This window comes from Ahaetulla prasina, chromosome 2 (assembly GCF_028640845.1).
Source record: "Ahaetulla prasina isolate Xishuangbanna chromosome 2, ASM2864084v1, whole genome shotgun sequence".
NCBI lineage: Eukaryota > Metazoa > Chordata > Lepidosauria > Squamata > Colubridae > Ahaetulla > Ahaetulla prasina.
Window position 1 is genome coordinate 72,448,500 of NC_080540.1, and position 12,460 is coordinate 72,460,959.

General features: G+C 37.8%; 1 protein-coding gene across 1 annotated transcript in view; it reads right to left on the bottom strand.

Annotated features, from left to right (window-relative positions):
- The window catches only part of LOC131190499 (inter-alpha-trypsin inhibitor heavy chain H3-like), an 89,067-nt gene extending 82,636 nt beyond the window's left edge, over positions 1 to 6,431 (bottom strand). Inside the window, exons 1-2 of the mRNA XM_058167828.1 lie at positions 6,308 to 6,431; positions 5,294 to 5,314 (exon numbers count right to left, since the gene is read on the bottom strand). Of these exons, the coding sequence (XP_058023811.1) occupies positions 5,294 to 5,314; positions 6,308 to 6,400 (114 nt within the window). The 5' untranslated portion in view covers positions 6,401 to 6,431. The remainder of the gene's footprint in view (positions 1 to 5,293; positions 5,315 to 6,307) is intronic.
- Positions 6,432 to 12,460: the final 6,029 nt, after the last annotated feature.

Consider the following 12,460-nt stretch of genomic DNA (forward strand, 5'->3'; position numbering starts at 1 on the left):
CAGGATTCTTTCTTTCTTTCTTTCTTTCTTTCTTTCTTTCTTTCTTTCTTTATCATATTTTCATGATGATATATATTACTTTTATCTCCTTCTTCACTGATTTTATTCATTTTTTTCCCATAAGGGAATGCACTGTACCAGTTCTATGCATAAGCATTGTTTATGTTCTGCAATAAAAAGTCTATTGGGTTTTCTTTGATACTAACTTCCAGATTTCTTTCTAGAAAACCAAGTCAAAAGGACGAGGGCTTTGACTGTCTGATTGTTGCCCATCATTTTGAAGCCACTGACTTCATCACGGCATATGATCCTACACTGAGCATATATTGCTTATCCCCTCCCCCCTTCCAAAAGTGTTGTGTTGGCCAAGAGCAGAAAGTAATCTATATTCAGGAACAAAAGATTTTGTCAGTCTGCAAAGCAGGCAGAAAGGCCATGAGCAATCCAACAAGGAGATCTGGCTCTATTGAACTGCTAAATGACAGAAACTATAGAAAAGTCTTTCTAATAAAAATACTGCTGTGGTGCTTCACATTCTGGAAGAACCAAGGCCAACAGAAATGGGAAAGAAGCAAGAAAGCAGTCATGGGTACCTTTCTGTAATAGCAAGTGATCCCTTACTAGATTATATTGAAAAAAGAGTCTGTGGAGTAGACTTCAGAAATTATTCAAGGGTCTAGGGTGCTGCATTAAACAATGTAACTACATTAGCTAATATAACTAATGACTTAAACTTCCAAATGCATTATCTGTTCATAGGAATTCTTTTCAGGAATTTGGAAAACTAAAATATAGGGGAAAGTTTTCATTATCTAATGTCCATCACTTTTCCAAAATATTGATTTACCTTGTTAAAGAGCAAAGGAGAAGCCCTGGAAAAAGAAAGGGAATAGATTTTGCAAGAGTGAGTAATGTATCTGGAAGAAGGCCTAAGACAATGCACACTTAATAGTGGGAGTAAAAACACAGGAAAGGAAATTAAGAAGTAGCCAAAAGGACAAAGGATTAAAAAAATAGTTCCCAATATTCTATAATAAAACAATGTGGCAGAGAAGAAAACCAGAGTCTAATGCAAATGACCAGAAGCAGGATTCTTCATGCTCTGCTAATAAGGTAATATTGGGAAGATTTAATAATGTTTGCAACTTCCAGTACAATCTACCCATAAAAGACAAAGATGAATTGTAGTACAGGTGGTCCTCGACTTACCATAATTAAGGCCAAAATTTATGTTGTTGAATGAGACATTTGTTAACTGAGTTTTGCCTCATTTTATGACCTTTCTTGCCATAGTTGTTAAGTGAATCACTGCAGTTGATAAGTTGGTAACCCGGATGTTAAGTAAATCTGGCTTCCCATGGACTTTGCTTGTCAGAAAGTCAGAAAAGATGGTCACATGACCTTGGGACACAGTAACAATTATAAATATGAACCAGATGCAAATCAACTGAATTTTGATTCCATGATCCTGGGAATGCTGCAAAGTTCATAACTGTGAAAAATGGTCAAAGTCACTTTTTTCAGTGCTGTTGTAACTTTGAACGGCCACTAAATAAACTGTTGTAAATCAAGGAATACGAGTATAGGACCAAACCAATGTGAAGAACATTAAGTGTTGGAATCCAAGACGCATACATATACTTAATACCTCATAAAACTATCCTCTTCACTTCTGCAATGAAATATGGGTAAGATATGAAGATATTAAATGGACACAAGAGATACATAATTCCCTGCATTCTATTAAAATATACAGGAAGGCATATTTTGATGATGACAAGGAGTCACTACTAACTGAATATTGAGAATTAACTTAGAAATGACAAGAGGAGAAGCAATAGTGTAGCTTTTGTAGCAAGAAGAAATTATTGAACCTTTATAATATAGAACAAATTGAAGTGAGGCCATAAGCAGAAACAAAGGCCTCTAGAGACTCCCAAGCATAGATAAGATATTCAACTCAAGAAGGCAATGCCTTCTAAATGATTTCTCTTCTAGTCAAAGAGGAAGATATACTAGATTCTTCCACAAGGAATCACACTGCAGGGAAGACAAATAGCTGCAGGCTGGTAGAAAAGATATTGAATTTTTTTCTACACAGACTTTTACAGAGATACCAAAAGAGAGGAAGTTCTTTGGATACAAATTGGTCTTCGCAATTAGTGTGATGCAGAAGACAATACTGTGTTTAATTCTACAAGATGAGATGGGTTGGCAAGAGATACTTCCCAAACCATGTCAAAGAATCTTTGTACCAGCGGTGAAACACACTTTCATAATAATATTCTTCAGTAGTCTAATTTAGCTTATTAAATGTCTCAATTTCAAAGAAGCTCAATCTCAGAGCAGCTTCTAGAGGAATGTTGCTCAATACCTATGTGTAAAGACCACTTTCCTATATGAAGGAAGGCATATATATATGTATGTAAAAGCCACCATGATATCAAATAACTTGAAAAAGAAAGACTTATTCAAGTTACAGAAGAGCATCCATGGATTCAAACATGCAACTTGATCCTTGTCTATACACCAGATGCAAGAACAAAAAAAACACATTGAGTTTGTACACACATTCTTTTTATGGGGCATAAAATATTGCCCCATAAATATTGCCTATTCCTGATATAGGGAAATGCTTGGGACCTACTTTTACTTTTGTGAAGGATCCTCAAATAATTCTGTGCTGTGTCTTTGATTGTGGTTATCCTGTGCCATGTCTCATTTAGAGCCCTGACTGGGACAAAATAATATGTGTTGCGTGGAGCAAATAGATAACTTTTTAAAAAAATATTCAAGGGGTCATTCTTTCTTTTTTTTACTTTTGGATAATGTCATAAGGCATGTCAGCACTGTAATTTTTGTTCTTGCTTTTGAATCTTCTATACTTACTTGCAACCAGGGGCTCCTTATGTACTTACTATAGGGGAAATCTCCAGCCAACATCATGATCATGGCAGATACCCATGCTTCCAACTCATTATAGTTAATCGTCCATTAACAATGGTAATTGCCACTGAGATTCCCACTGCTACACAATGCACTTAGTGATAAAAATACTGGCAGTCCCCATTGCCATCCTGCTGGTCATTAGGCAAGGACTACCTGTGTGTGAATCACCCTTCAAAATTCTATTACCAGGCATACCTTTTTTCCTGAAAAAGACTTTTTCACAACTGGTAGCAGTTCATTGCTGAGGAATGTCCCTTCAACTTCAAGTTCACTGATGCCTTGAGGCTCAAAGATATTTGCTCCAATCTGTAACATTGATTTAAAATTATGTCGACATTAGCAAGAATGAGAAAAAAATCAGATAGACCAGTAATGTAAAGTGTAAACAAAGCATTAAAAAAGAATTTCATAGTTGTTTATACATTTGTTTCTAAATTAATAGTTCTGAGCATCATTCACAAACTTTTTCAAAAACTACTACAAGATAAAGCAACAATATATTTGATTGTACCTCAAATTTATTGACAAGCTGCTTTGGATTGACTTTGATAAATATCTCGTATTTTCCAAACTTTCGCTTCAAGAGTTCTTCATAAGTCAATTGAAAAGTAACCTTGCTGGATGATGCAATGTTGACCGAAACACTGAATTTCTCTGTTTTTCTTCCAGCAGCCCTTCACATGTTAAACAAAGTAAGGTTCATAAGATTCAAGCGATGATCACATTTCCTCATTCTCATATAGCCCACCGTTTAATACTTCCATTAGCACCTTGTTCATTTATTTAGCATCTGTTTATTGAAGAAATACTTAGGACAGGAAATGAAATAAGGAAACAGATTCAGTGTAGCCTCACATACTTACTTCACAAGCCCTGCAGTCTGGCCCCTTGAAACTGCTTGTTGATACTGCTTTTGGGCAACTTCTTTTTCCTTTATGATTCCAGGATAAGTGACACCATCAATTGTCCTATTGACGGATACATCAGATATCTAAATATGTGTGCTGAGATGTTATTAGGCTTTTTTTTTCTTCAGTTCATCAAGTAAAGGAGATATTTGAGAGGTATAACAAAGAGGCTGGAAAGAATGCTGCCTCTATAGGACTGAAACCATACTGAAGAAAGATGAAGGAAGACCTTCTCTGGATATTGCAGAGCAGATTGGTAAAAACTCTAAACAGAGGGGATGTCTATTTCAGAGGAGCTTATGCAAAAGGAGACCATATTTTGGATGATCATTAAAAAGAATGAAGATAAGAATAATGCTGTGATGTAATCAGTTTCCTAGATTGGTCATAATAGAGAGGTTATGAGGGAGGTCTTAGTTTTAGATTTCAGATTTTGAGCACATAATTGGATTAAGATGCTACAACATCCTCTGTAACTCTATGATTCATGGTAGTTATTCTGTTAACAGTATCTGAATGGCTTAAGTATTGCTAGACTGATCGCCAAAGCATATAAAAATAAGAAAATAATACACATACAAGGTAAAGTTGGAAATAAAGGCTGTTTTGGGGAGTTCCACATCAAACTGAGCTTCCTTAGACACATTGGCACGATTCACAGCTCGACTAGTAATGACATTACGGGAAAACCTGGAAGTAACACTGCAGTCTATTTTCACCCAGTAGATTTCTATGGCATGGGTGTGCTAGAGAATAAAAATGTCACATGGTTATACAGAAATGTGCTACTAATATATTATCTTCATTTTAAACACTTTTGTTTGAGATAGCACAAGGATCTTTTTATACCTCATGTTACATACACAGTATTTATTTTAATGCTAATTACATTTGATTGTTTTATTTACTTACAAAGTGTTAATTAAATTGCAACTGTCCCCAATCATTTTCTTATTCCATTCCTGTTATTTTTTAAATGAATTCCAAAGGCCACATCTAGAGAACTATCTAATGGATTATATAAAGGGCGAAACTGTGGGTTAGATTTTTATCTCTGATCCTCACAGACAAAGTCTTGTATTGTATTTTTAAGAAATTTTACTTTCTTTCCATGAAGGGAACGCAAACAGATATTTGTTATCCCCTGAATCCATGCATGAAGTGGTCTCCTTCATAAAAGTGACTTATGAGACCTTTGCACACTTGTGCATGATGGGTACTTTGGAAGAGTGAATGAAATACGCCATTTGCTCAGAATTAAAACATCCCTGAACACAAGAGGGTTGATTTCTGAGGAAATAAACATAACTTTTGAGCTGTGTAAATGATTTCTTTAAGCCCAGCAATGAAGATACATATGTCTAAAAGAAAATATTTGTATTTCATATGTGCCATCTAAACTTAATGATCAGCATTCTAAAGGAAAGTTTACTTACCACATCACTAGCATGTCTCTTCTACAAAAAAAGAGTGAAAAAAAAGATTAATTGTGGCCAAACAATAGATACTGTCTGTTACCAAATATGATGCATAATAGTTGTATGTTATTCTACATTTCTCTTCATTTTAAGTGAGTAATTCTTTTCACAATAAATGAGAGCTTCCATAAAATGAAGGCTGAATAATCAGCATACATAACCTTGGCTGGGTTCATACCAAACAAATCCCTACCAGCTTACCAGCCTGTCTAATTTCAAAACATTAATTACATGAGCAGAAAATAAACAAACATCTAGAAAATATGTCATAAATTACCATACTAACTAAAATAAATACCTTTACCTAAAATAGTTTTTCTACCGTTCCTCAGAGGCATATCTGTGGAGCTGCCTCAGTTCAATTTTAGGTAAGTTAGGCATGGTGGATAGCTCTCTCATGTATGTAATGTATGTATGTATGTATGTCCCACTCTAAATCCATTTCAAACACGCTACGATCACGCATACATAGACGCAAGTACCGCTTGCTTTATTCTTTCTTAATTCAGTATCTTCCCCCCAAAAAATTACTGAAATGCACAACATGATGTATAGCATATAGATCCAAAGAAGGCCAATCAAGTCTGGGTCCAACGCAACCCCCCTCAGCAGCTCATAAAAGAAGTCACAGGACTTGCTGACAGGCACCGTGAGGGACCATAGCCCCTTACTGGCTTCAAATCCAATCTTTATTATGGTCATAGACCAGCATAACTTTGCCTGCTTCATATCCAAATGCAGCACATCTGAGCCAGGCAGCTCAGGGCATGAGATTTCATAGGCAACCAGTTTCCGTGGACTTTAGAATTTCAGTCAAATTAAGTGTACTGGTAAGTAAAAGTATCCTGAATCAGGCAGGCAGAAGGCTGAAGAAGTCTTGAAGGATCAAGATAATGGATTTGCAGTTGCTGTTCAAAGCTTTAAAAAATTCTGAGGAAAAAAAGAAGCAACTTTATATATTTAGCTACATACCTTAATGTTTCTCAATGGATTTATCAAAATATCTGAAATTACAAGAGCAGGAATCAAGGCCAGTAAAATGTAAGATGGGAAACCCTTCCCCATGTTGGAAGAAAAATGAAAATGTCAATTTGGAAGGACCTTTATTTGTAGTTAACTTTGTAAGTAGTCAAAGAGTAACACTGAAGTAACTATGGCAAATATTTATCTTTGGAAAATGGTTGATGAAATTTCCTCATGAAAGTTAGAGAGTCCAAGGCCACAAAAGCACATTTCAGAAATGTGATCATTTTGTGATTTCTTGACCTAGCACTTTGATCACCTGGCTATATCTTGCACTGGAGACTTCTATTTCAATTAAAGTCATTATGTTTTTATGCATGTAAATTAGGACAGGTGTCTCTCCAACCTTTTTGGCTAGTAATAATTTTGAATTGTGAGTGCAGTATGTGTGAGCATTATGGCTGCCAAGTGAACTGACAGGGATTGCTGATCACCAAACAAAAATTGTCAGATGATATCGAGAGACATTTATATTCCTGCATTGAAGACTTTGGAAACAGGGTGTGGTGCTGCCACAACAAGAGCCATGGTGGCACAGTGGTTGGAAGGCAGTACTGCAGACTACTTCTGCTGACTGCAGTTTGGCAGTTCAATTCTCTCTGGGTCAAGGTTGACTCAGCCTTCCAAGGTCGGTAAAATGAAGACCCAGATTGTTGGGGACAATATACTGACTCTTTAAACCGCTTAGAGGGGGCTGTAAAGAGGACAATAAGGGGCGTGCATAAGAGCACAAATGTGCCTACCGTTCCTGTCCTATTGTTCCCTTTCATTATAACAAATTAACATAGTTATTGCATACTTTTGCTTATATATATATTTTTCTTTTATAATGTGTTGATTTTCTTATATCGATGTGTGTGTATACTGTTGTGACAAATGAAATAAAGCACTGTGAAGCGGTATATACCGTGTTTCCCAGAAAATAAGACCCTGTCTTATATTTTTTTTGAACCCTGAAATAAGTGCTTGGCCTTACTGCCATGTGCTCAAAAGCCTGATTGGGCTTATTATCAGGGGATGTCTTATTTTGGGAGAAACAAGGTAAGTCTAAGTGCTATTGCTAAGTGCACACTTTATGCAAATCTATTATTCCTTTATTGGATTTCACTTTGCCTTTTCTTTAAAAGAAAGATTTTATTCTTTTGTCCTCTTTGTTTTGTAATGCAGTAGCTAATACATAAGATACAATATCTTTTATTGGCCAAGTGTGATAGGACGCACAAGGAATTTGTCCGCAGTGCACAAGCTCTCAGTAAACATACAAACAACAAAGTAATATAATTATAAGATACCTATAGTAAACAGAAATGGGAAAGATGAGAAATATAATAGTAATACATTGATTTCTGAAATGGAGTTTAGATTGTATTTCATTTGGCAATCTTTCATCTTTCTTCACTTGATATAATTGAAAGTAGTAGAATAGCATTTTCCAAAGATTAAAGCTGTGGTGGGTGGCCAGGTGAATTCCACTAATCTGTTTCCAGCTTCTTTGCCCCTCTCTCTAATTTGAAAGTTAAGCTTTTTAGAATCTTGAACGATCAACACAGTTGCTGAGGAGGATTGTAAACAAGGAGAAAGTGATGCGCTAGAATGGGTTAACTTGTATGAGAGAGCTGTTCCAGGTGTTTTTTCAGGTGAAAGGACGTGAGTTCTAAAGCCTGCTGAAGTACACAAATGCATGTTGGATAAGTTATAAACAAAACTATATATGTTCATGAAAGTTTAAACTGTTAAGTTGTGTGCAAAACTACACATTTGTGAAATTTTAATATATGAGATTAATACAGCTTTGGGATTTTTTTTTTCCTTTAATGTAAAATGAATTTTGACAAAACAGAGTAAGAATTGAAAAAAATATAAAATAATATGTGTATATCTTTATCTATAGAAGCAAATGATCTTATGAATAACAGGAATAAGACGATAAGCCTTTTCCTCAGTTTTACAGAAGCTGATTAATGAAGAAAATAGATATAAAACATAATTAAATTGTGGTTTAAAACATATTTCTACTTTTAAGCTCCTGTTAAACAGAAATTCCTCTCTTAGTTTTCATAGAGTTGGCGACAATTGCTCTGTCCAATGTCCAATAAATAAATATACCTAGAATAGAGAGATATTTTGTGTCTTGAACAAAATACCTTAGAAAGTACAGCATAGATGTTAAAGAATTATTGGGAAGGTAAAAGTGATTCTTAACTGAAAATGTCTGAAGGTGATTTATTAGTCTCTGCAACACTGCAACACTAGAAAGAATGTGAGGTGAGTTGTCCCATTCTGTGCTGGAAGAGCCCTGAGGCCTCCTGATGGTCTCAAAGACAAAATTGCTTACCCTGTTCTATGGAAAAAATGCTTATCCTGTATACCAGGGGTGTCAAATTCAATGCCTGGATGCCGGATCTGACCCACGGGGTGCTTAAACCTGGCCTGTGGTCCAGCTGGAAATAGCAAAGGACCAGCCCACAGTGCCTCTGGCAGCCAAATCGGTGCATGGGGCCCCCCTGCATCCCATTTCTGCCTTCTGCAGCATCCTGCTGGCCAAAATGGGGTGCAGGGGGTGCACACCAGTAGTGAGTTGCTCCTGGTTCACCCCGGTTTGGGCGAATCATTAGTGGCGGTGGCGGGATGCTCTGCCTGCCCAGACGTCATCAAAAATGAACTGTGCATGCGCAGAAGCACTGCCGCTCGCAAAGCAAGTGCATGCACCCGCACTCTACCGATAGCGAACTGGTAGCAATGGGTTTGGAAGCCCCCAGTGTCCCATTTTGGCCAGCAGGGTGCTTCAGGAGGTGTTCATCCCGTCTCCCCTTTCTGGTCTACAATATTGACCTGGCCTTCAAGAAATCCAGTTTGACACCCCTGCTGTGTACACTACCACTAATCCCAAGCACATTTCCAGTTGTAGAGAGAGATTAAAATGCACTGTCTGTGCACAAAAGTAGAGCAAGAGGTATTAATAAAAAAGTGAGGCCTTGAATAAATGTCAGGAAAAAACAAAGAGGAAAACGCTAAACTGAAATTTTCCGGACCGTTAGAACAATTTATCAGTGGAACAGCTTGTCTCCAGAAGTTGTGAATGCTCCAACATTGGAAGAGATCAGATAACCATTCTCTGCCAATGTATATGGCAGTGATGGTGAACCTTTTAGATACCGAGTTAGGAGAGTTAGTATCAAGTCTGCACACCATGCAGTTTGGGTTCACACATGTCCAAACTGCAAGGTGTGCGTGCGCACGAACATGCACACATGCGGACATGAGCATGCATGTGTGAACATGTGTACTTGCATTCACAGACATCCACAGACATGCACATGTGTGAATATGTGCGCATTCAATGCACAGACATGCACATGCGCAGTAGAGACTCAGAGACCAGCTGGCCAGCAGGGCATCCCAACACTGGCACGTGAGCTTCTGTTTTGTCATTTGCAGGGAAACAGAAGCTCATGAAAGAATACGGCATGGAGATCTGACCTGGGGTGACAGTGCACGTCACTTATCTGAAATGGTATAGGTTCTCCTCCTTGAGCAGGGGGCTGGTCTTTTAGTTTTAACAGAGCCCTTTCCTTGAATGGAGATTTAACGGTGTATTAATGGTCCTGTATTAAGGTGTTGTATTTTCTACTTGCAAAGGATTATGTGCTTTCCTTGAAAAGTGACAAAAATTGGTGGGTGGAAAATGCTACAGCTAGAGTTCTATCCAAGGTTGACATATAACCTCTATTATCAGGCTACCTTGCCATCACTTTTTATAAAGTTCCAAGTTTATTTGCTTTTTGCATCCCTCTCCCCCTCTCCCATTTGTGTTGCTTTTGCGGGTGGGAGGGTTTTTATTTTAAGCAACTGATGTGGTAGTTTTTATAGAGTTTGTACAAAAGAGGTTGATCTTTAGATTTTTTTCATTTACAGTAATATTCTTTAAAAAAAAAAAAAAAGATTAAGCCTTCTTTTTGTTTCTGCAGTATGTTATCAAAAGGCTGAACCTTAAACATGCCTCAAGCCGCGAGAGAAAAGCAGCAGAGCAGGAAGCCCAGCTATTGTCACAGCTGAAGCATCCAAACATAGTCACCTATAGAGAGTCCTGGGAAGGAGATGATGGCTTGCTTTACATTGTCATGGGCTTCTGTGAAGGAGGGGACTTATATCATAAACTGAAAGAGCAGAAAGGACAACTTCTTCCTGAGTCTCAAGTGGTGGAGTGGCTTGTTCAGATTGCTATGGCACTGCAGGTACCTCACCTCCCTTTACCAATCAGTTTTGATAATCACAGAATTTCAGCATGAATTGATTTTAATTGTTTTACCATTTTCTAATGTGTTCTAAGAAGCCTACTGCTAGTTTCCATGGATATTTGTAATGAGCACAGAAAATAATATAGTCTTCTTGATGTACTTTTGATCATCTTATTTGTATATGTGGAAAGCTGTGATTGGTGACAATGGCTACTCAGTTTAACAGATTTATTTAATATATTCCCCTCTTTCTGCAAGGAGCTCATGGTCTATTAAATAATTGTTTCTTTTTCATGCTGCAATTCAGTAAAGTAAACTTGATATGTAATTTGTGAATTCCGTTGCTTTATTTTTCAGTATTTGTATAAGAAGCATATTCTGCACAGAGATCTTAAAAGTCAAAATGTTTTCCTGATGCATTCTAATATTAATATCAAAATATTATCAAAGTACAAAGCAGAGAAAAGACCTTGATAATTAAGGGAGGGTCTTACAGATTAAATAAGAGAAGATAATAGAAAATTTATATAGTAATTACAATGGTATAAAATAAGCAGAAATAGTTAATGGATCTATGAAGAAAGTGAAGGGCAGAACTGGACTATTGTTTTTCAATACAAGAGAATGTCTGTCTGTCTGTCTGTCTTTCTCAGGTTCAGCTGTAGAGACGTTGGTGCTTCTCTGAGCCTCTTTGCATGCAGATGTTTCATTATCTGACTGTGTAATGTCATTAGTGGCAGTAAGTTACAGGTTTGCTCTCTGCAATGCAAAATAAAACATATTTTCTACAGGTTTCTATGTCTTTTTCTTGTAAGCGGAAACCCAATAATCATTTTAGTAAAGTATGATCTTCCTCCTGAAAGTGGCATTGCATCTTTCATATCCATGATGTGCCTGTGTGTTTTGATGCGTATGTGCACACACTCGTTGTCCATTCGTTTGTGCTGTTTGGCTTCTTCCTTCCCCCCGCCCGCCCATATCATTTGTTGGTCCAACATCAACCTTGCGTCTATATTAGGTCTGAAGTCCAGAGAAAAGTTATTTCAGATGGTAAACAAGTCCATTAAAAATAAATACATATAAAATCAGTAGTAGCCACCTGCAGAAAAGGAAACAACAATACTGTATACATACACAAAGACATATGCATATTGTCATGCCCCTCTTGGAGCTTGAATCTGCAGAGGAAGACAAGCCAGAACTAGATCCGATGGAGATCAAGGGGGGACTTCGTTAACTTCAGAGGAATGCAGGGAGGAGCAGGCCAAGGCAGCCCAAGGCCCCTCAGGATTGGGACAGCTTGTTATCAGGAAGGATCAGTACTTTGTTCCTGACTTTGTAAACTCATTGTTTGTTCCTTGTTTCATGGACTTATTTCCCTGTTCCTTTGCTTTGCTGGACTTGGTACAGCCAGAGGCTGCTGTGTGTGCGCATTCTTGCCAATAATGTGGGAGCATTTGATGGGACATGTGGAGCATTAAAGGGGAGCTTGAACTCTCAGCTGGCAGTGTCACCTTTGTGCCTTGTCCCAGGTCACCACACGTGTGTGTGTGTGTGTGTGTGTGATATACACTTATGCGTGCATAAGTGCACAAAAGTGCCTACCTGTCGTGTCCCACTCCTCCGCTGACGGCTGGGTCAGGGAAATCCGAATCAGGCTTGCCTCTGCAGCTCTGCCCAAAGTCCTAGCAAAGTCCTCAGAGCAGGCAGGAGACCAGTAAGTGACTTCAGCAAGATAAGTTCGACTTTTGCCTGACTCAGAGACTGCCAGAAAGTAGATCCTTTATATAGGCCATGGGGTGTGGCTCCATGACTCAGCACTCATTAAGGCCTGCCCCTCCCTTCCTTCTGTTGCCTCCGCCTC